We start from the raw sequence: 21,861 nt of genomic DNA on the forward strand, positions 1-21,861 counted from the left end.
GATTAGTAGAGTAATATATCAATCAGTTGATAAAATTTAAATTCTTTAACAATCTACAATTAGGAAAGAATAGTAAAATTAAAGAAAAATGAGTAATTAATATCTACTTGTTATAATTAAAATAATCTATTGTTTATCCTTTTTATCTTCTGAATCACTCTTATTAAGCTGTCTTAAAGCATCCTGGATTCTTGGATCATTAATATCAACTCCTGGGATTCCTTGAATAAGTCCTTCAATAGAGTTTGGATCACTTGTACTTCCAGCTTGAGCATTATTCCCTTGGTTAGGATTTGTAGAAGTATTAGATGTATTTTCAGAAGTGGATGTACCTTGTTGCTGATTACTAGTATTAGTGTTATTGGTGGAATCATTGCCAGAAAAGTCTTGAATAGAGAGCAAAAGAGCTTGCCTAAGCTCATCATCAACTTCCATAGCATTAATCTCATTGATAGTTGGGATAGAGTCAAAATTATTGGTTGTTGATTGTCCTTGTGCAGAGTTAGCAGGCTCTGCAGATGAGGGATTTCCTTCAGTATTGCCTTCGAGCCTCATCTGACGGTTTCTTTCCTCCTCCATTGACATCCTAAGTGCCATATAAAGCTCAGGATCAGCGTTAGGATCAATTCCAAACTCAAATCCAGAAGTTTCTCCAGCAGCTCCAGCAAGCCCATCTGCATAAACTCCAGAGGAAGTTCCTTCTCCAAGAACAATGGGAGATGCCATGAGTGCATCAGTTAAGTTTGTAGGAGCAGCAACCTCTACGAAGTTACTGGTATTATCATTATTTGCAGCATTTACTAATGCTTGGAGTCTTTCTCTATTCACGAGAATCTCTCCAAAACTAATAATATCGATAGAAACATTGTTCTTCTTCAAAACTTTTCCAAGCTTCTCTAGCTGTTTCTCAGTTAAGTCGTCTTCTAGAGGACTACCAACAAAACATACAATTCTTTGCCTTAGATTTTTATTAAGTCTATGCTTTAGAGCCAATTGTGCGATTTGTATTCCTCTGAGAAGATCAATCTTCCCATTAAGCCGAATCCCATCCATTGCATGCATGGTCTTACTTAAATCTGATGTTGGTGTTACCCTCAATTCAATTCTTTCGCCTGCCATTGATAGTATTCCAACAAGATTTTCTGGATTCTGCTGAGTTTTGATTCCGGAGATAAAGTTAGTTGCATCTTGCTGTTGGAGCATTCTTGATGTTCCGTAGTCACCATTTCTTGAATAGTTTGAATTATCCAAACAAATTACTGTTGCTTCCAAAGTCATTGTTACTAATTTTCTAACCTTTCCAATGTATTCCTTCGTTTCTTTAAGTTTAGTTCTTCCTTTCAACGTACTTTTACTGGAATGATATCAGTCCAAGGCTATTGCCATTCTATTTATATATTAATTTTATTCAAAACTGATAAATCTCGTAAATTGTACACTAGCTTATTTTACAAGTATTATTTAAAAATAATATTTAACTCCCCTCAATGGCGCCAATAATTGTGTATAAAATAATTATTATTTTAGCAGAAAAAAAATTGCATATAAAATCTAAATAAGATTTAGGGGGAAGGTAAATGAATTATCAAAAAATTTAGTATATTTATTAAATCATACAAAAACAGTTAGAGCATTGCTATTATTAACTTCTCTAGGATTAATGAATTAAGATTTGAACCTCGTTAATTATTTTTAGTTAAATGTAATTATATATTAATAAGTAACTAGATTCTAATTTAATACCAAATAATTATTGATCTATACCAATTTAAAGTATTTAGCTTCCCTGTTCAATATCGATTGCTTAAATTATTTATCAGGAAGTGTTTTCTTTTTTCTAGAGCAATCCTTTTTCTTAGTAAAAATTGCTTATTTAAGTAGGCAGGTTGAAAACTTTAAACCTTGGAAAAAATATGGCGGCAACCGGGGAATTTTTTTTTAATTATAAATATTTTATTGATATATATTTTTTTTAAAATATTATTTACAAGTTAATAGGGGCGAAAAAAAATAAATATATTTGGGACGAGGGAACAAAAAAAAAAAAAAAAGTTAATTATTACAAGTTATCTAAGCAAAAAGGAATATTTTGTAATAAATCAACAAATATCTAGGTCAATTTATGGAGGAAGAAAATAAACAGTGATTAATTAAAAGCGAGTATTTATTACAATATAAAGGATTAAAAAAATTGGATAACGCCATTATTATTAATCATTATTTAAACAACTAAAAGTTTTAGTAGATATTTGTTAGTGATTTAGTGAGCTAATATGGGATCATCTGATAGCAATAAGGAATCTCAAACTCAACAATATTTGATAGTGGCATGTGCCTTAACTGAAAATAGTAAGGATTCGATTAAAGATGAACTTATAAAGAGTTCAAAGAATATTAGCTCAAATGTGAGTGTACTGGATTTTGACGTTCCATTTTCACTAAAGTTTGGAGCATTTGACGATTTAGTCAAGTTAGTGGACGATTTAGCCAAACATGATACCGGTGTAGAGGTTGTTTTGAGGAGAGTAGAAAGATTGGGTCTAGAACTAGACCCTGGAATGGAATTGAGAATCATTTGGCAAAGAAGTTCATATACAATACAACAATATTTGAGAAGTTTCTCCTGGGATCATGCTAAATTTCCTAAAGAAAGATCAATGAAGGAGAATTTGGCAGCATTGTTACAATCAGTCTCTAAATTGGATACAGATTTAAGAGCAAAATCTGCTCAATTTAACGAGGTAAAGGCTTCAGTTCAAAATAGTTTTGGGAAATCAGCAACTCAAGGTTCTTCAAATTCAGGTAATGGCGCAGAAAGTGGAACTTCTAATACTAGTGGCAACAATTTAATAGTAGTATCTGGAACTTTGAATACAAAAGACTTAACTGATGTAATTACACCAGAATGTATTGAAAGTGGCGACATTGTGGATACTGAGCATATTATTACTGTTTTTGTGATTGTTCCAAAAGGAAACAAGGAAAACTTCTTAAGTAGTTATGAAAGCTTTGACAAATATGTTGTTCCAAAGTCTGCCAAATTCATTAAAGGGATTACTGACAAGGATGGAAATGAAATAACTCGGGTTTTAATATTCAAGTCTTCTGTTGAGAATTTTAAGACAAACTGTAAAAATCATAAATTTACTGTAAGAGATGACTTTAAATACTCACAAGAGAAGTATAACCATTTAATGAGTACTCGTCAAAAGCTTTTACAAGAGAAGGATAAGCAAGAAAAGTACCTTAAGAGAATGTGTTTTGCTGGATTCTCTGAAATTTTCATTTCTTGGATACATGTTAAGGCTATGAGATGCTTTGTTGAGGCTGTATTACGCTATGGAGTCCCACCACAATTTGCCTCATTCATGATTAGTATGGATTCAAATCAGTCAAAATTGAAGAAGGTCCAGAATTCTGTAGAGAAGGTATTCACTGAAATGGGTAGAATTGGCGCTACATTCAAGTCCAATGAGAAGGACGTTGATGACGAATACACTCCATATGTATTTCTGCAATTCTCTCCATATCAGCAATCTCTTTGAGTTTTATATTCACCACATAATTCAATCTATAATGAGAGGTGGAGATCTTAGAATTCAGATAGAATATTATCAATTTGTTTTATAATAGAGAGAGATGTTCTTTAATACTAATAATTTTTTTTTAAATTTTAAATATTCAAATTAATCCTTATTTGATATCTATACTTATATTTATCTATGATTTTGTTTTTTTATGCCTAATTCTAACTATATTTTCTTTCAGTATCTTAGTTTGAGTCTATGTTTGAGGATGCTGAAGCTGAAGATGGAGACCAAAGTATATCATAGTTTCTTAGTACATGCTGGCTTTGCTCACCAATTTCTTTACTATTCATATTCTTTCGATCTTCATTTGCTCTATCTTCATCATCGTCCTTATCAGATTGCAAAATATCTCTACTAAACAAAAAGTAATTTCCAATACTATCCTTGTTGAAATTATTAGTTTCTGTATCAACAGAACTAAAGTAGTGACTTCCATTATTCTCTGGTAAGTCGGTAGTGTTATTATCATAGAGAGCTTTAATTTGTTGACGGACCTTTTCTTGCTGTCTTCTAATTCGTTCAATTCTCTGGGCTGTTGTATTACTTTCCTGATTCTGGTTAGTAATAACTTGAGTTTTTACTGACTCAACTGGAGTAATAATGTTATCCTCATTAAAGCTTGTAACACAAGGTTGAGTTTCCTGCTTATATTTGGCTTCTTTTAATACTGAGGTCCAAGGTGTGTCTATATAAGCTTCCAATACGTTAATAAAAGTAAAGATAGTCTCTTGTAAGTTTATTAAGTCTTCATGAAAAAGTTCTAATTGGTCAGAAAGTCTGGACTCCTCATTATGAGTAATATCCTTTTTAATTTGTTCAATTCCCTCTTCAAATTTAAAGTTTCCTTTCCCAAATTTGGAGGGAATGTCCCGATTGCACCAATCTGGAACCTTATTCTGTTCAATTTTCTTTGAGCTCCCCGAAAAATTCCTTTCTTTGCCAATTAGGTTGTAGAGCTTTCTTATTTGCTCATTAAGAACAACACTAATACTCTCTAGATTTGAAACTGAATTCTTTACTTGTTTACATTGGTATCTAAACCCTTCAAATGAAAACAATCCTCTTTTACATTCTATACATAATAACTCAGGAATAACATTAGGCAACTCAGTTCCTAGACCCGTAGCAACACCAAACTTATCTCTTTTACAAATCACACACTCATTAGAGTCTTCAAAATTCCAAATTCCTCCTTTTGGGAGCTTTCTTTTATTATTCCCAAATAATAAATCATAAATTAGCTCTTGTTTTGCATAGTTCCTCTGACTCTGCATTGTGAATAAAGGTCTGCTAACCTGATTTAGTTTTTACTTTACTTTTAGGAAAAGTAGAAACTTTGGAGAGCTGTTTTAGTCCTTTATTAAATTTTTTCATGCAAACCCCATGCAAGGCGCCAATATATACACTGAAATAATAAATTTAACTGAATAGGAATTGAAAGGATGCAAATTTTTACTAAACATTCAGAATCAAATAATTATATTTAATTAACCAATTTAAACAAGAGTAGCCATATGGAATCACAGGTTTTAATGCTTTAACACGAATGTTTTTTTTAAATTTGTTGTACCTTTAAAAATTTAGCAAAGCCTAAATTGTCTCACATTTGACCCGCCTATGTGGAATTATTACATGCAAAGTAAATTAAAATATAAATTTAGAAGTAAATAAAGAAATAAGTTCATTAAAAAATAAAAGAAATCTAATAAAGGATTTGAGCTAATAATAATAAGGATCACTCTGATTGAGGTTGTTCTCTGCTTTTCCAGAAACATATTGAACTAGTATCTACTAGTTTGAATTAATCATAAATATTCCTATATTAAAAATATTCTCCTGGCTAATGTAGCATAAATTGGGTGCCTTTTTGATTAGTATAAAATATATCTCTATTTATTTATTTAAAAAAGGTAAAAGTTGTTTATTTGTTGTTCTCAGAATTAACAACTGGTAAATTAGAATGTAAAGTAATATTAAGAATGAATACTCCAACTAAAAAGAATACTCAAGATAAGGTTAATGATGAATCTTTATTAGGTTCATACTACAGACTAAAGTCTTATAAAAAGCTCACAAGTAATAAGAAGTCTACGATAAATGGAGAAGTTTCCAACCAAAATATAGATGAAAACGCAATTTATACAACTCCAATAAGAAGCTCTCGAAGAATAAGTTCACGCAAGAATTATGCAAAAGAAGAGCCTAATCTTTTGGATTATTCACCAGATTCCAAGAATGGGAAAATTTTAGTCACTCCGAATCCATATATCGGAGATGATATTGTTGAGGAATTGCTAAATGATATGCTTTTGAAGTATAAAGACAAAATTCAAATAATCAATTTTAATAAACAACCTCAAATACTTGATGAGATCAATAAAGATGAAATTGAGGATTTATATACGAAGTTTGATTCAAAACTACAAATTAATGATTCTAATACAAGAACAATCCATTCTATTGAAAAAGAGACCTTTGAAAGCCAGGAAGAAATTAATTGTGAAGACAAAAATGAAGAAAAAAATCAAGAGATAGAAGATAAGAAACTTAAGCCTATCTTACCAAAACTAGCAGGAAAGAAAGAGTATTTTGTGTGCAGAAATAAACCAAGAAAATTCATTGGGGGTGGTACAGTAACTAACTCAATATTGGTAAATAATACATGCAAATACGAAATTATTGCAGAAAACGAATATTGGATGGTTGTTGAGTTCCCAAAGAACAGCAGTCTATATAGAAAACATAACTGTCCACGTGTACTCACTCAAAAGAGAATATTTGGGAGTCCAGTTAATTTCCCAGCAGTACAGTCTATTGACGAGTACAAAACCTTACATTCAGAACTGAAACAATTGCTAGAACTTAGTAATTACTGTTATTCCCCAGATTTGTTTTAGTTTGAAGCAAGAATTTATTTATAATAACTAATTGTAAACATTCTTTAATATTTATTTGTTTTGCGAGACAAAGAGAACAATACAAGTTAGAGTGATCGTAGTTTTTCTCGAAAAATAAATAATTATATTTATTTGTTTTCAAAAAAAAAACTGAATAAAAAAAAAACTCTTATTTCAAATAATATTTGTGTGCATGTATAATTAATATTCAAAATCCCAGATTTTTTTAAATTCTTGCAAAAATTCTAAATTTAGGAAAAAAATAACTTAACAAAAATTTGTAAAATATTTTCTTTCTTTATTCCTCTCTCTCTTGAAAGCATTAGCAAATATTTGCAATTTTATTGGTCTTTCTATTTTATTCCATAGTAATCATTTTGTGACAATTTTCCCAAACTTTAACAAATTTTCCACTTTTTACCCACATCAACACAATTCCCGCCTTTTGTACTAAACGGGGTGGCGCCTTTGGGGCGCGCAGCGTAGATTTTATTGATATTTTTGTTGTTCAGCTATTAGTTTAAATAAATTTGAGCAAAGGGGGAAAGCTAAGGAAAAAATCGTAGCTTTAAAGTTGGTCAATAAAATTATTTTTCAAAGCTTCAAAGCAATATAGAATTAGAGTCATATATTTGCGAGAATATTTCTTCTAACCCAAGATTAAACAGAAAGGTCAAGAAAGATGGCATTAAAACGAATTCACAAGGTAAGTTTTTGACAATTTGTTGGCCAGTTTCCCATTTTGTATGATGTAACACCACTTTTAAGTGCTAAATTTTTTTATTGGGGGGGTAATTTAATGACTATTTTATTTGTCCACAAAATTCCTAAATAACAGCTTTTTTCGTGTGGCTTACTCATTTACCTTTTTTAATTTAATATTGGACATTCTACGTCGTTAAACGTTTGCATTCAAGCCGTGGTTGATTGGGGAAAATCAATTAATTTAAGAGCTTCCTTCCCTTTAGATTTTTGCTGCATTATTAGTTGGAGTACAGCATTTCATACTAACTGGGTGCTTGCCTGTGATTTGATAGGCTTCAAACTGGCAAACTGTTTTCCCAATATTTGAATTAACTAACCATCTGTTTCATATATTTCTGTTTTTAATAATTCAGGAATTAAGTGACTTAAATAGAGATCCACCAACAAATTGCTCAGCTGGTCCTATAGGAGATGATATGTTTCACTGGCAAGCAACTATTATGGGTCCAGATGACAGTTCATATGCTGGCGGAGTATTCTTTTTAAATATTCAATTCCCCAGCGATTATCCATTCAAACCACCAAAAGTTAACTTTACTACAAAAATCTATCACTGCAATATAAATTCAAATGGAGCCATTTGTTTGGATATTTTAAAGGAACAATGGAGTCCTGCACTAACTATATCAAAAGTCCTTCTTTCTATATCATCACTTTTAACAGATGCTAATCCAGATGATCCTCTAGTACCTGAGATCGCTCACTTGTATAAGACTGACAGGTCGAAGTATGAGCAAACCGCTAGAGAATGGACTCAGAAGTATGCTCAATAAATAAAATTTCAAGGAGAGATAGGAGGGGAAATAGATTTGAAAGAACAGGAAAAGGCGATTGGTTCGAGGTTATATAAAGAGAATATTATATTTTCCCATTATTACTATAATTATATTATCCTTTTCTTTTGTGAATAGAATAATCGGCCTAGTAGCAGTTCCATAAAAATGGTCTTCAAAATTCCTTGATTAGTACTTGTGAAGTTGTTAATATACAATTCACAATTAGCAGGATTAGGAAAGTTTGATACTAAGGCTGTTACTCGACTAATCTACTCACATGTATTCCCACTCACTTTTCTATAAGGGCTTTAATAAATTTCAAGGTATTGAGAGTATTATCACCATACATCCTAATTCAAACAGAAGAATTTAACACCTAATTCCCATATGAAGATTTTATACTTTGGTACATTTACCTATTTATTTAATCAGATTTGGGATATTAATGTATTCCTTGTCCTCGTATGCCTTAATTATTGAAAATGCGCGGCAATTTATAACTAATTTAGAATGTGGGCCTCACTGCAATTTTACTGCTTAAAAATTTATTCGGTTCCTTTTCTTTATCTTAAGGAGTTGGATATTATACAGTATTTTGGTTTAAATTGAGTTACACCCACATGTTTCTTTAGCTTGATTTTTTAGTATGTTGGTGAGTAGTTTTGTTGGTCTAAGTATATATGCGCATATATGTAGAAGTATACTTGCGTATGTAGGGTTTTTAAGAAGAGATACGATTTCAAGTTGGCATGAGGTGTTTGGTAGACCTAGCGGGGCAATTCATTATTGTGTTGTTCCAAAGTGCGAGACATCCTATTTTTTTGCTCAGTTAGATGAACTTGCGTTTTTCCATGCTACGTTTGGAAAATTCGCAAAACGATTCCATGTTTGATTTGCCAACGCATTAAAACTGTTTTTTTGATGTTGACTTAACCATTAAATTATCTACAGTGGCTAATATTCATTTAATTTATTCGGTTAATAACATTTTGTATTTTTATTTCGAGGGGAAAATCATAAGAAATTCAAGTGTTTTCTAGTGAATAAATGGGACCTTACTGGTTAATTCATCGAAATCTGATAGTTCCTTGTTTTTTAAGCAAATACACTTAATTGCAATACAAGATATTTTCTTTATTTGATTAATTTGATAAAAAGATTAACTCAGATTTTACAAAAATCAATATTTATGCTAAAGTTAAATAATTAAAAAAAAAAGAGAAATCAATGGCTTGACCTTTAATTATGATAAAATTACATTGGTCTGTTTACACGCAATAGAGATTATTATAAAATTAACTTTGAATTTAATCATGTGGATAAATGTATTATTCGAATTACTCGAATGGAATTAAAGGTTATCATTAAAGCTCAGTACAATTACTATTCCAACATAATCGTAGTTCTCTTCTTAGATTAATAAGCCTTATACTTCCAATATTGTGTTTCTCGAATACAATTATTAACCTGTAAAACGTCCACATAGAAAATTGCATGCACATGCAATGTAATAACTATTGTGCAATGCATGCAAAAAAAAAATTAACCAAATTTTAAATTAGAAAAAAAAATTAGCTAAAATAGTTAAGTCTATGATAAATAGTAATTATATGTAAGTATTGGTTGTTTATAGTGTTTTTACTAATAGTTTATAAGTATTCAAGTATCTATTAATAATAAATTAATTATTAGTCTCTTGATATTGGACTATTAAATTGAGAATTTATTCCATACTGTTTAATAAAATATATGTTCTAGCACGTCATCTCAGCATCTAGATATGAAGCATTCCTTGGAATGGATCTGTTAGTTGGATTTTGGTTTCCAGTAGAAAATCCAGCTGCTGAATTGGTATTATTTACCCCAATGACAGGATTTATAGGCATACTAGCAGCTCCGAGGTTAGAATTAGGATTATTCATTGCGCCGGAAAGTCTAATAGTCGATTTAGGAAGATCATTCATTGAACTGTGATGGATACCAGTATTATTAGAGCTTGAGGAAATACTGACTGAGATTCCTTGTGTGTTGTTTCCATTGCTACTATTACCAAAAGGATCAAAGTTACCTTCAGTGCAAAGCTCATCAATAAGATCGCACATGGAGGCGGTTTTCCTAAAATATGAACTTATAATAAATTGGTTACTCCCCCCACAGTTACTAGCGAGATCGAGTTTATCCGGATCAGTGAAATATGGTTCAAAATTGTCTTGAAATAGTAAATGGCGATCAAACCATATTCTTCCTCCTCTCCCTCGTCTACGAACAAGCCTATGAGGTCTGCATGGAGTTCTCAGACTTTGTAGAGGCTCCAATCTGGCAAGGTCAACCCCATTTTTATATATAGACTGAATATAATTCGGAATAGCAATCCTACAGAAAGCGGGTGAAGGCCCAGGTTGTGCTTGGTTTTCCTGGCTCTGTTGGCAATCTTCATTTAACTTTGCAGGCTCTATATTAGAATGGCCAGGGGTTTGAGGCATTATGACCTCTCCTTTATTGCCATCACTCATCACCGAAAAAGATTGATCCGTGTTTTCTCCATTCTTAATGGCTTCTGTATGATCTTGTTTACCAGCATAAGTCCTAAAAACATTAAAAATAGAAGAGGTAAGTTGTAAAGAACCATAGTAATAGTAAGAAAGAAGTGACGTTTCATTTTCCCAAGAATACTTAAGAAGCATATCTAGGTTACCAATCTCTGAAGATAGCTTTTTAATGAACATACTCAGATCTCCAGGATTAAAACTAGAAGAAAAATCTCCACCCTGGATAAATAACGGGGAGCCTGCCGTTAAGCCCATAACTCCACCGCCAGTAAAAAGCTGAGCAATAGAACCCCCTGCTCCTGTTCCAATAGAAAGCTGGGAAACTCCTCTCATTTCTTTCTTATGTTGTCTCTTCTGCTGCTTGTAGTTCTTTAGCCTATCCCAGATCGGGCATCTATAGAACGGATCGGTGATCTCGTGCCGTCTCTGATCGAAAATGCAAGTGTCCAGCTCTGCCAGTAGAAGCTTCTTTTCATCCCTTTGTCTAAGCTTCCTAAAGCTTTTCTCAACTTTACGGAAGTCGTCCAAAAGCTTCTCCAACTTTTCCAAAGTCTCCTTGTTATTCCGCCTTGGCCGTCTCAAAGTCATTTTTTCTCTCACTCGAGGCCTAAAGCATGCATATGGAGATGAATCATGAGGTGAAGTAATTGGCCAAAAATGACGTAATAATGGCTTTCCTAACTTATGACGACGCATCCTCCAATACTTATAAATTAACAAGGCCTGTTGATTTTTTATGGATGACAAGCCCCTCTCCCTGCATATTTGCAAAGCCTCATCGAAGCTTATCTCACTTCCTCTACCAGTACTCTTCTCCATAAAATCGATCATCTTAATAAAATCTGACTCAGAAACTCCAACCTTCATGTGTTCAGACAAACTCTGTAAGAACTCCTCATCTACCTTGACCATATTATAATGCACCACAGTCCCATCCTCCAAGCGAATCCCAGAAACAAACTCTTTATGAACCGGAAATCTTATATAGTGTTCAGGCCTTTGAAATGCTATCAGCTTTGGAACATTAAGTGGGCAAATCTCTACTGGAGGAACCAAAATCGATGAAGCTGTAGCTCCCGATAAAGAACCTGACGATCCTCCCAGCCCACCTGCACACGAGCTCCCGCCAGATGACGTGGCAGAACCTGCATGTGTGTTCGTATTAGAGTTATCTTTGTCCTTAGAAGTTGATGAAGATACCGAGGAATCATTTCCAGTAGACTGTCTCTGTGAAGATTTTTCTTTTTCCTCCGCTCTCATTTGATTGATCACCTCTTGGATCCTCTGCTTCTCTTCGTCGATTATGCTGCGAACTTCATCAGGCTCAAGTTTGTCATTGCTTTCTTCAAGAGCCTTTTCTAATTGGCTAATGGAAAAAACTACTTGGAGCTTTTTCTGTGGGTCCAGTGTCTTTGGCCTCGCATTACGTGTTGAAGTCTGCGACATTCTTTCGATGCTTGCTTCTCTCCCTCGTATAAATACTTAAAAGTGACGAGTAACCAACACTCACGTTGGGTACTCTTATAACAATTTCTAAGCCAGAACTTTTAAAATATTCTTAATTACTTCTTTAAATAATATCAAGATTAAAGCAATGCCTCCTTTTTAATTTATCCTTGCTTTTAGCACCTAATTCTTCATCCATTAAATCTCTACTTGTGGCACTGAATCCAATCTTTCTTTTTGTTTCTTCACCAATAATCCCTCAAAAAACCTGCTTCTCACACCCTCTTTTAGCTCCTCCTTTTCCCTTGTAATGCTTACAACACAAATTTTTATCAGACAGCCATTTCTCGAAATCTCCTCCTCAGTCCTTCTACCGCCACTATTCACCTCTTCAAAACTTTGCTTAAAATAATGATTTTAAAGCTCTCCTATTGAGCTTCTTTCTTTCTCTTCTTCCTATCCTTTTCCTCGCCCTTTTTTCTTTTTCCTTATTTTTCCCCCAATTTTTATGCCCCGGTACCCCGATTTTATATTGAGACGGATTCTATAATTTCCCCGCCTAATTTTATATTATTCGTGCAAGAAAAAAAAATCCTTTTTCCCACATTAAATAAATGTTAAAACTAATTCTACAAATTTTATCACTAAAATAGTCTATTCATAGTTATCATTTCCTTCTATTCATTCGCTCCTTCTTATTTTATGATTATTTCAACCAGAAACTGACCTCTATATTATTTCTGTCTACAGATTTATATCCTCCCCACACCCTTGGATACGTCCACAAATCACCCAGTCTGTTTTTAATTTAAAACTCCACTGATCAAAACACTATTTCATCTGAAAATAACCAGAAATAATCTTCCTAACTTACTTCACACAGTTCGCAATAGCCATAAATATAGTGAACCCTAGTCAAAACCAGAATTTCTTTTTTCTTTGAGAAAAAAAGTAGAAAAAAAAATGAGTAGATATTAAATTTAGATCAATCGGTTAATTGATGGATAGATTCAATAATTAATTTACAAGAAATCGACAAAATAAGCAAAATTCTAATTTTAAGTACTTCTTTGCCCTATTATCAACTAAAAACTTACTTGTATAATATACTTATAATTCATTCTTACAAGTAAAAATCCTTCATCGTCTCCTTACTCTACTCCGATATTAATTTAACTTTTATAACTAATTCTAAGTCAATTAATAAATTAGAATCCTCAAAATTAGTCGTCTTACCAATCATTCATCCTCTTTTTCATCATTTCCTACTATGGAGAAAATAAAAATAAAAAGCCATTTCTTTCATATTCAAAATGATGTATAAATAATGGCTCTTATAGACTCTAATCATCCCTATTATTACTATTGTTCATATTCATTTTTGACCTCAATTTATTATTATTCTTTTTTTCAAGTTACCAAATCCAATTAATTTAAAACAAGCCATTTTCATGCAAAAGTTTTAATGAGTAAAATTTTCGTCATACATTAATTGAACATATTAGATTTATTTTCAACTCTTTTATTTAATGTCTAATTACCTTATATAAAATCAAATTTCCAATCATTAACCGAAGGTAATATATATATTCATTATTTTGTCCATTTCGACAATTAATCACATATTCAATTTCACCATATTACTATCCATTGCAATGGTCCAAATAATATCTTCTATTTCTCTTGCTCACTCTTAGGCACACACCATTTTCTTATTGATTCTTATTGTTATCCGTCCTCGATTAATGAAAATTGTGAAAAAAAAAAATTTTGGCGCCAACAATTCCATTTGCTCTTATTAATATTTAATTATTAAATTTACTATTTTTTTTATAGAAATAATAATTTTGTTTTCATAGCAATAAAAAGACTTTAAACTTTTTTTGTTAAACTTGAATTAATCCAAAACCGTTTCTCATTTTTTTTTTGATTAATAGGAAAAGAATGGATCAAAGCATTAATCTGAACCCTCAATTCGACCAAATTGGTAAACAATTTGTACAACATTATTACCAAACATTTCAAACAAATAGACCTGCTCTTGGAGGATTATATGGTCCCCAATCAATGTTAACATGGGAAGATACTCAATTCCAAGGTCAAGCCAATATTGTTAACAAGTTTAATTCTCTTAATTTCCAAAGAGTCCAATTTGAAATCACTCGTGTAGACTGCCAACCTTCTCCAAACAATGGTTCAATAGTTTTTGTTACTGGAGATGTTAGAATTGATGATGGCCAACCTTTGAAATTTTCACAAGTCTTCAATCTTATGCCTTCTGGGAACGGTGGATTCATGATTTTTAACGATCTATTTAGACTAAATCTTGGTTAAAGAAATTAAGCTTTATTATTATTGCATTGTTTTTACAAAAGTTTATTAATTTTGAAGGCTCCCTCCATTTTAATTAAGAAGAAAAATTCTTAATATTACGCCAAAAAGATATTTTAATCTTCACGATAATATTGAGAATTTTATTTCAAATAAGTAGACTAACATTAAGAATAAAAGTGTAGATTTTATAGAAAGTTAATCAAAAGAAAAACGATTCAATTTGAACCCGAGTTTTTTCTCTTATGATTAATTCACTATCATTTACCCATATCTCTTTCATTGATATTAACATTTAGAAAATATCAATAATTTTCCATTTACATAATTGTGAGTTAATAAGAATATTAAATACATATAATACCCTTTTAGAATCAACAATTTATTATTATTTGACTAGTAATTTGTATCATAGACCCAATATGTAATTTGTAAATCTATAATAAATCCCATAATCAGTTTTTGGAAGACAGTAAAAAACAAGTTTCAGACTTTAAATTGAGCCTGTATCATTTAAACAAACGTTTTTACTGCTACTATTACTTGTAACTGTATTAGCATTATTTTGATATAAATTAATATTCTGGCACGAATCCAAAATTAAATCATTTGATAATTGTGGTTCAGCTGATGTACCACAACTTGTTGTCGATAATGGTAATAATATACTTTCAACAATAGATTTTCCAGAAGCGTCACCATGTGATTGCTCTTTGTATGGCTGAAAAGAGTATGGCCCAAGAGAACCAACAGGTAATAGATGGCTGCTTTTATTTAAGAAAGTATCTTCTATTTCGGAATAACATGACCCCAATCCCTCAAACCATGAGGAATATGGTGTGTTAAAATCGCCAAATTCATTTTGTGTGGCATTTGAAATACAATTATTACAAGATGAATAACTTGAATTAATTTGATTTTGATGATTACAGCCTACATTTGTACTATTATTTATATTATTATTTCCATTAATACTGCTATTATTGTTATTGTAGCCAGCTTTATTTATACTGTTATTAGATGATTTATTGGAATTAGTAACAACTCCTCCATCACTTTCAAACATATTATTATTGCCACCACAATACCTTCCACTATTAATATTTAAGCCGGATGAATGATTCTGAGAATTTCCAGATCTCATATTTGGAGTTAAGATTGTGTCATAATTGTCAATATTAGAATAAGGAGTAGATTGAAAGACTTTACCTAATGGAGAAGAAGATGCAATTGAAGGATGTAATAAGTCATCATCTAAATTTTGGTTACCTGAATGACGTTGATAATTAACATATTTTGGAGTTCTAATATTCATCAAATCATTAACATTACTTTGATCATTGTAATCATAAATGAATGGATGAATACTATTATTTCCATTTCCGAGATTATTATTTGAATTACTAACATTATTAGTTGAAACAGTTGATTTGCTTGACTGAGAACATGAATATGGATGGAAGGAATTATGTCCAATCATATGGTTTTGTCCATTATTACAATGAATATTATTTATATTATCTATTTGATTAGATATTGTAGAATTTTGTTCATCATTCGTTTTTGAGCTACCACTTCCATTAGTAGAATTACTTCCTAAATTATTATTATTACTATTGTTATTATTATTATTATTATTATTATTATTATTATTGTTATAATAACATTCGCAGCAGTATCCACCAATTTCAATGTTAGTTTGTGATGATTGAGAATTAAAGTATGTGTGTTCGCCATATAAATTTGAAGATTTACTAGCTTTTGTAGATGGTGCTCTCATTGAAGCTGAGTATTCGCAATTAGCTTTTCTCTTTTGGTTGACTCCATTTGATTTTGAAGTATTTATTGCATGAGCAATAACTGCTGCTGCTGCTGCATTCCATTGTTCACTTGAATTTTCTAAGCCAAATAGATTTTGATTCATATTACCCATTTTTCCACTATCAAAACCAGGTAATAATTCACCATTAATATTATTAAGCTCAGAATTACCCAAGCCAGACCCATACTCAAATCCATTATATGGAATATTATTATTCCAGTTTGGTCCATTATGTTTAACTCCACATTTATTATTTATATCCATTTCTAAAACGTTAGTTGATGAATTATGCATGTCATTCAACTTATCATTCATTTTCTTGATATTCATACTAGACGAATTCTCTCCTTTATTTGAGTTTCCATTGGGTCTGTATAAACTTAACTTTGCTTTTTGTTCTCTTAAATATTCAATAGCAGCTTGTAATGCTTGTTCTAAACCACCATAGTGACGTGGATTAAAACTTTTTGTCACACGTTTGCCAGGCTCTGGTGCATAACATATTCTCCAGGTTCTTCTTTCACTACACCAAGTAACTCCAGGATGGCCTGACTGAGGATGAAAGTTTGTTCCTGCAGCGCTTGGCATTTCTACGAAATTAATATTTAATCCAAATTAATTTTAAAATCGAATTTTCTTTATTCTATAATTCTTCTCCAATAAGAACTATTAATAAAGATAACAAGTATTTACGATTGTTTCTCAAAACTTTTGGACTTTGCTTAAATTATTTTACCAATGTTTGTCCTCAATGTTTATTATACCTATTATCTTTTTGAAATAATTATCTAATTCTTCTAAAACAAAAGTTAATTAAATTAAAATTCTTTTCTTTAATGGTTTAATCTTCCAAGTCTTATTTTAGTTATAACAAAAGCTTTGTTTGTTAAAAACCTTTTTTCTCGCACACACTACTGTTTCAATTTTCTTTCTTTCAATAGCAAGAGCATAGCCTCTTATTACACTCAACCAACTTTTTCTCTTAAAGTTAGAACTTCCCAATCCTCACAGTCTTCTTCCTCTAATAGTTTACTCAAATGTCAGAAATCCTCTATATGTCGACATTACGCCGAATGCAACTTTCTATGCAACTGGCGTCTTGTCGGAAGATCCAAGCTTGTCGTGTCTTCATGTATTTTTTTTCTTATCAAAACAAGAGGTTTTGACTGAATCTATCCATAGAGAAGTTCTGCCGACCTTTTTATAGCTTTTCTTTAATAAATTCTATCTGTTTTTTTTACTTTAAAAATTCTTTTTTTTTTTTTTTAACCCTAGTAGTAATGGTTATTTTTCCCACAAACAACCACAAATTGACATGAAATGTTTCCCGCCAATTTGTGCATGTACTAATTAACGGTATTAGGTCTTCCACATGGAAATAATAATCGGAAATGTTATAACATGAATTAATACATGCAAAAATAAATTGAAAAATAAATTGGCATTAATTTGGGACAGGATGTGGGGATATTTACGCAAAGCAATCCTCTTGAAACAAATAGCTATTGTAACAAATTTTCATGTTTCAAACTAGCATTATAATGCAAAGAATTTATTAATTCATTTAATTAAATAGTTAATTACCTACTATATATAAATTAATAAGTTTGTTATTGTGAATAAAGGCAATAGAATGGTGCGATTTATTATTTATTCGTGTATTAATAGAATTGTAGTTTCGTAATGTAAAGCGTTTTTATGAAATTTAATTGAAACAAATATTAATATATATGTTTTAATTTCCAACAATAATTAGATATTTTATAACTGAAGAATTTGGTAGCATTCTCACAGGAGAAATAAAAGAAGCACGGATTAATTGGTCTTGATATTGATTAATCAAATTATAATATTCATTAATAACAAAGAACTTGGAACAAATTACCTTGTCATCCAAAGAGAAACCGTGTTTGCCCAGAGTATTTTGAACAGACACTCTAAGGTCATTCATTATTTTTTCCCATTTTTCTGCTGAAACTATTTTGGTTTCTTTCAACTCAAATAATATTATTATTGCTTTATTATTTGAAAAAGACCTTGATTCAAAGGTCCAAAAATTAAAGTCAGAATTTGATAACTCCACATAATAATCTTTGTAATCGTTCATAATTATTGAAACTGGAATTAACTTGCACATTGTATTGGAAGGTAAATAATCAACATGCATTGGAATGATTATTGGATCTATCGAGGGATATTTCGAGGTTTCAATAAATTTTTGAATTTCCGACCATTTGTTAGAATCGTAACTTTTATTATAATTATACTCATTTATTAGAGATTTAAAGTAATCAGCAACTTTAGATAATGAAATTCCTTCATTCTTAGATATCTCAATTATCCATACGTGTGTAATATTAAATACATCAAATCTGTATTCCACATCATTTTTAAAGCCTAATATGTGAGAATTATAAATTGATGAATTCAAATCGCATCTGAAAGATCTTAATGAAAGTGAGAGTTCAATAGATAATTGGATATCCAAATTCTTAAAACCTTTTGAATCTACCATCTCTAAGAAATTCTTAATTTGTTTACAGTTTGGAACTACTCCAGAGTGGGGAATCAGTCCATAAATACTTGAACTCAGTAAAATGCAAGTATCCTCAATTTCCCCTGATTTATATTGGAAGTTACTTAATAAATTAAAAGATTTTCCACTTGAAACAATAATGCAATTTGAAAAAGACCTTGGGATTGAAGTTCCATAAGATGAGATAGACGATGAACATGATTCTTTAATCAATATTTGCCCATCATTTATACTGTTTTTAACAATAACTATGTGAAACTTTGAATTAATTACTCGTTTATTAGTGGAATAGTTGATATTTATTACGGGATTCCATTTTACCCCAAAACTTTCCAAATTAATCATATCCCAAAGTTCAGATAATTCAAAAATCCTGAAAAATGCATTTTCCGTTTCGAATAATGGAATTAGTACATCAAAGTATATGGCTTTGCTTGAAATAAACCAATCTTTATTACTTAAATGTTCTAAAATAAATTTTGAAATTTTTTCTGAATAAGAATTAGTATTTAAAGAATTAAAATTTAAGTCAATGGTAATCAAAAAAGTTGTTTCTGTTTCAAAAGAGTGTATTTCAAATAAATCATTTGAATCACTCAGATTTTCAATACTTATATCAATTGTATTAATTTTTGTTTCCGGCTCAATTCCTTTCTCAGGTTCAAAACTAGCTAACTTATATCTACCTGTATCACAAATGTAGTAAAATAAGCTGTAATTAGGGTCCAAAAATGGCAAAACTGTTTTGATTTCTTCATCATTACTTTTTTCTTTCCTCCTCAACTGATATTCTATTGGTCTCAAAGCATAAACAGGAGCATAAGGATTTGAGTCTAAGCAAATACTTTGAAAACTTTCAATGGAAATATAATTATTCCTAAATAAGTGGTTTGGTCCATCAACTGTTAATGACTCGTATTCACCTCCTTCTCCACAACAATGAAAATCTCTGCATATTTTATTTTGAATATTTTCAAAGTCATCTACACAGTCAGAAATCATCCTCCCAAGAAAACTTCCATTTAATCCAAATGATGCAACTTTTACTATCATACTTCTTAATCCACTTTCTATAATAGAATTTAATAATGCATGCTCTGGTAACATCCACATAAAACAAAAGCTTTGTAGTCTTAATCGGTGGCATACTTCTTCAAGTCGATTCCTTTGGTAATTTGACATGACTGCCCCACAACTAACTCCTTGAATATCTGGGAACTTTTCTTTAACATTTTTTAAAAGTTCAAATAAGTCTTCTACTTCATCTCCTTGAGTAGTTTTATAATTCATTTCCTGATTAATCGCTTTTCCTGAAATACTTTTACGAATTAATGGAACCTCCATACATTCCGAAATAAGTGGAACCAATTCTTTTCCTACGCTTTGATACATATAACTATCAATTTCAACTATATCCTCAGGAGTTAAATTTGCTAGAGCTAAAATCTCAAATCCGAGGGATTTACAGCATAAAAGGTTAAAAATACTATCTTTTCCTCCAGAAATTAGCCCAACAACTTTCTTTGTTTTCATTTCATTCCTTTATTTAATTACACTTAAAAGATAAAAAAAAATCAATAATGATCAAAAAGTATTTTTCAGACCGTTTTTCACAGTCTCCCGCCATATGGGGAATAATTTTTGCATTTTTTTCCCCAAATTAAAATAAGGAATCAAAAAAAATTCATTTTTTCACAGAAAAAGTAGTGATATATTAATAGCTATCTTTTGTGCCCTTCTAATGAATGCCAAACAAATTCATTTTTAGAACAAGCTTAAAATATGCCAAAATATTGTTGGGTATACACTTAATTCAAAAATATGGGTTTAGTATATGTATTACGGATGGACCTTCAATGATTCCAACAATAGGACCGAAGAGAGAACTTTTGCTCTATGAAAAACTTTCTATTTCTTTATCCAGAATATTTAAACTGAATGGAAATTTTCCAGTCAACAGAAATGATATAATAATTGCAAATTCAGTGGAAAATCCAGAAATATTAGTTTGCAAGAGAGTAATTGGTAAAGTAAGTTATGATTAAAAAAAAATACTTGAGATTTTTTTTTTTAATACCGAAAACAATTTTAGGAAGGAGATATTGTAACAGTATTTCCAAATTATACATTAGTATCTAAATTTAATAATTGTAATTTTATAGATTTTATTCATAAACGTCATTCTTGTTTTCAAATGAAAATACCTCCAAATTATTTTTGGATACAAGGAGATAATTTTAATAACTCCAGAGATTCCAGAAACTATGGCCCTATTCACGAATCATTGATAATAGGAAGGGTAATCTATAAGGTAAGTAATTTTTATTATTATTACTACTACTATATTACTAATTAAAATATACTAGTTATGGCCGAATCCAATTTTTTCAAAATTATCTGCAATTATAAGGAGAAAAATGGATCAAATCAATACTTTAGAAAATTAATATTTAGTTGTATATAATTCAAATATAAACGAGTCTAAATTTCCTCCCAAGTCAGCTCGAATCCACAGATTTTGCATTTTTTCTTATAAAGACCACTTTCTGTATTAATTTTGACAGGGGGGTCGAAATCATGTTCATGGTAACTTTCTTGTTTTAACATCCTTTTCTTGTTTTCATTTTCAAGTCTTTTTTCAATCCTTAACCTTTTTTGTTCCATTTTCTTCTGTTCCTTTTCGCTTAGCTCACTCGTTATCCCGAGTCTCTTATTTATCTTCTTCTGTATTTTTCTATCTTCAGCATTTGTTGACTCAGCCAATGCTTGTTCTACGCTTCCGTATTTTTTTATTGCAGCTTCTTCAACCTGAAATTTGTAGTACAACTTCATAAATCTGTTCTTCCCATAAGAAGTTGGTTTCTTGACTATTGCAAACCCTTCTCCACTTAAATCTTGAGCACTTAATGCATAATCCTTCATTGCATTTGTCTGAGTCATTTTACTATATTCATCATCTTTCCCTTGAAAAAAGCATCTTCTACATACATATATGCCTACGCTCTTCAGAGTTTCCTCCACTGCAACTGAAAGATTATTTCCGAGGTCGCATCTACAACTCCTACATGAGTGAGACATTTTTCATTATTTTCTTGATTTCTGTTTATTTCTTTTTACATTAATACTTTTTTTGGCGGTAAAGTGTTTAC

At 30.9% G+C, this 21,861-nt stretch overlaps 11 protein-coding genes across 11 annotated transcripts; 5 read left to right on the plus strand and 6 right to left on the minus strand.

Annotated features, from left to right (window-relative positions):
* Nucleotides 1-126: 126 nt before the first annotated feature.
* cgd4_530 (26S proteasome regulatory subunit 5a with a vWA domain and two ubiquitin interacting motifs (UIM)) lies at nt 127-1,278 on the minus strand (the record flags this gene model as incomplete). The annotated part of the gene is made up of 1 exon (XM_625658.1): nt 127-1,278. The coding sequence occupies one exon, from the start codon at nt 1,276-1,278 to the stop codon at nt 127-129; it is 1,152 nt and encodes a 383-aa protein (XP_625658.1).
* A 995-nt stretch (nt 1,279-2,273) lies between these two features.
* Nucleotides 2,274-3,545, plus strand: cgd4_540 (putative vacuolar ATP synthase subunit C; the record flags this gene model as incomplete). The annotated part of the gene is made up of 1 exon (XM_625659.1): nt 2,274-3,545. One exon carries the CDS (start codon nt 2,274-2,276, stop codon nt 3,543-3,545), a length of 1,272 nt encoding a protein of 423 aa, XP_625659.1.
* Nucleotides 3,546-3,772: 227 nt separating this feature from the next.
* cgd4_550 (hypothetical protein) lies at nt 3,773-4,864 on the minus strand (the record flags this gene model as incomplete). Its single annotated transcript, XM_625660.1, has 1 exon — nt 3,773-4,864. One exon carries the CDS (start codon nt 4,862-4,864, stop codon nt 3,773-3,775), a length of 1,092 nt encoding a protein of 363 aa, XP_625660.1.
* Nucleotides 4,865-5,569: 705 nt separating this feature from the next.
* On the plus strand, nt 5,570-6,487 carry cgd4_560 (hypothetical protein; the record flags this gene model as incomplete). Its single annotated transcript, XM_625661.1, has 1 exon — nt 5,570-6,487. The coding sequence occupies one exon, from the start codon at nt 5,570-5,572 to the stop codon at nt 6,485-6,487; it is 918 nt and encodes a 305-aa protein (XP_625661.1).
* A 1,052-nt stretch (nt 6,488-7,539) lies between these two features.
* Nucleotides 7,540-8,025, plus strand: cgd4_570 (ubiquitin-conjugating enzyme; the record flags this gene model as incomplete). Its single annotated transcript, XM_625662.1, has 1 exon — nt 7,540-8,025. A coding segment is annotated over one exon (486 nt), but the record flags the coding sequence as incomplete, so codon positions are not given.
* A 1,757-nt stretch (nt 8,026-9,782) lies between these two features.
* Nucleotides 9,783-12,023, minus strand: cgd4_580 (conserved hypothetical protein; the record flags this gene model as incomplete). The annotated part of the gene is made up of 1 exon (XM_625663.1): nt 9,783-12,023. One exon carries the CDS (start codon nt 12,021-12,023, stop codon nt 9,783-9,785), a length of 2,241 nt encoding a protein of 746 aa, XP_625663.1.
* Nucleotides 12,024-13,967: 1,944 nt separating this feature from the next.
* cgd4_590 (conserved hypothetical protein) lies at nt 13,968-14,357 on the plus strand (the record flags this gene model as incomplete). The annotated part of the gene is made up of 1 exon (XM_625664.1): nt 13,968-14,357. One exon carries the CDS (start codon nt 13,968-13,970, stop codon nt 14,355-14,357), a length of 390 nt encoding a protein of 129 aa, XP_625664.1.
* Nucleotides 14,358-14,847: 490 nt separating this feature from the next.
* Nucleotides 14,848-16,764, minus strand: cgd4_600 (hypothetical protein; the record flags this gene model as incomplete). Its single annotated transcript, XM_625665.1, has 1 exon — nt 14,848-16,764. The coding sequence occupies one exon, from the start codon at nt 16,762-16,764 to the stop codon at nt 14,848-14,850; it is 1,917 nt and encodes a 638-aa protein (XP_625665.1).
* Nucleotides 16,765-17,911: 1,147 nt separating this feature from the next.
* Nucleotides 17,912-20,245, minus strand: cgd4_610 (MJ050-like PP-loop ATpase; the record flags this gene model as incomplete). Its single annotated transcript, XM_625666.1, has 1 exon — nt 17,912-20,245. One exon carries the CDS (start codon nt 20,243-20,245, stop codon nt 17,912-17,914), a length of 2,334 nt encoding a protein of 777 aa, XP_625666.1.
* A 212-nt stretch (nt 20,246-20,457) lies between these two features.
* Nucleotides 20,458-21,068, plus strand: cgd4_620 (hypothetical protein; the record flags this gene model as incomplete). The annotated part of the gene is made up of 2 exons (XM_001388015.1): nt 20,458-20,742; nt 20,859-21,068. 2 exons carry the CDS (start codon nt 20,458-20,460, stop codon nt 21,066-21,068), a joined length of 495 nt encoding a protein of 164 aa, XP_001388052.1.
* A 125-nt stretch (nt 21,069-21,193) lies between these two features.
* Nucleotides 21,194-21,793, minus strand: cgd4_630 (RAD14/XpA, DNA excision repair protein; the record flags this gene model as incomplete). Its single annotated transcript, XM_625667.1, has 1 exon — nt 21,194-21,793. A coding segment is annotated over one exon (600 nt), but the record flags the coding sequence as incomplete, so codon positions are not given.
* Nucleotides 21,794-21,861: the final 68 nt, after the last annotated feature.

This window comes from Cryptosporidium parvum, chromosome 4 (genome assembly GCF_000165345.1).
Source record: "Cryptosporidium parvum Iowa II chromosome 4, whole genome shotgun sequence".
NCBI classification, from domain to species: Eukaryota; Apicomplexa; class Conoidasida; order Eucoccidiorida; family Cryptosporidiidae; genus Cryptosporidium; species Cryptosporidium parvum.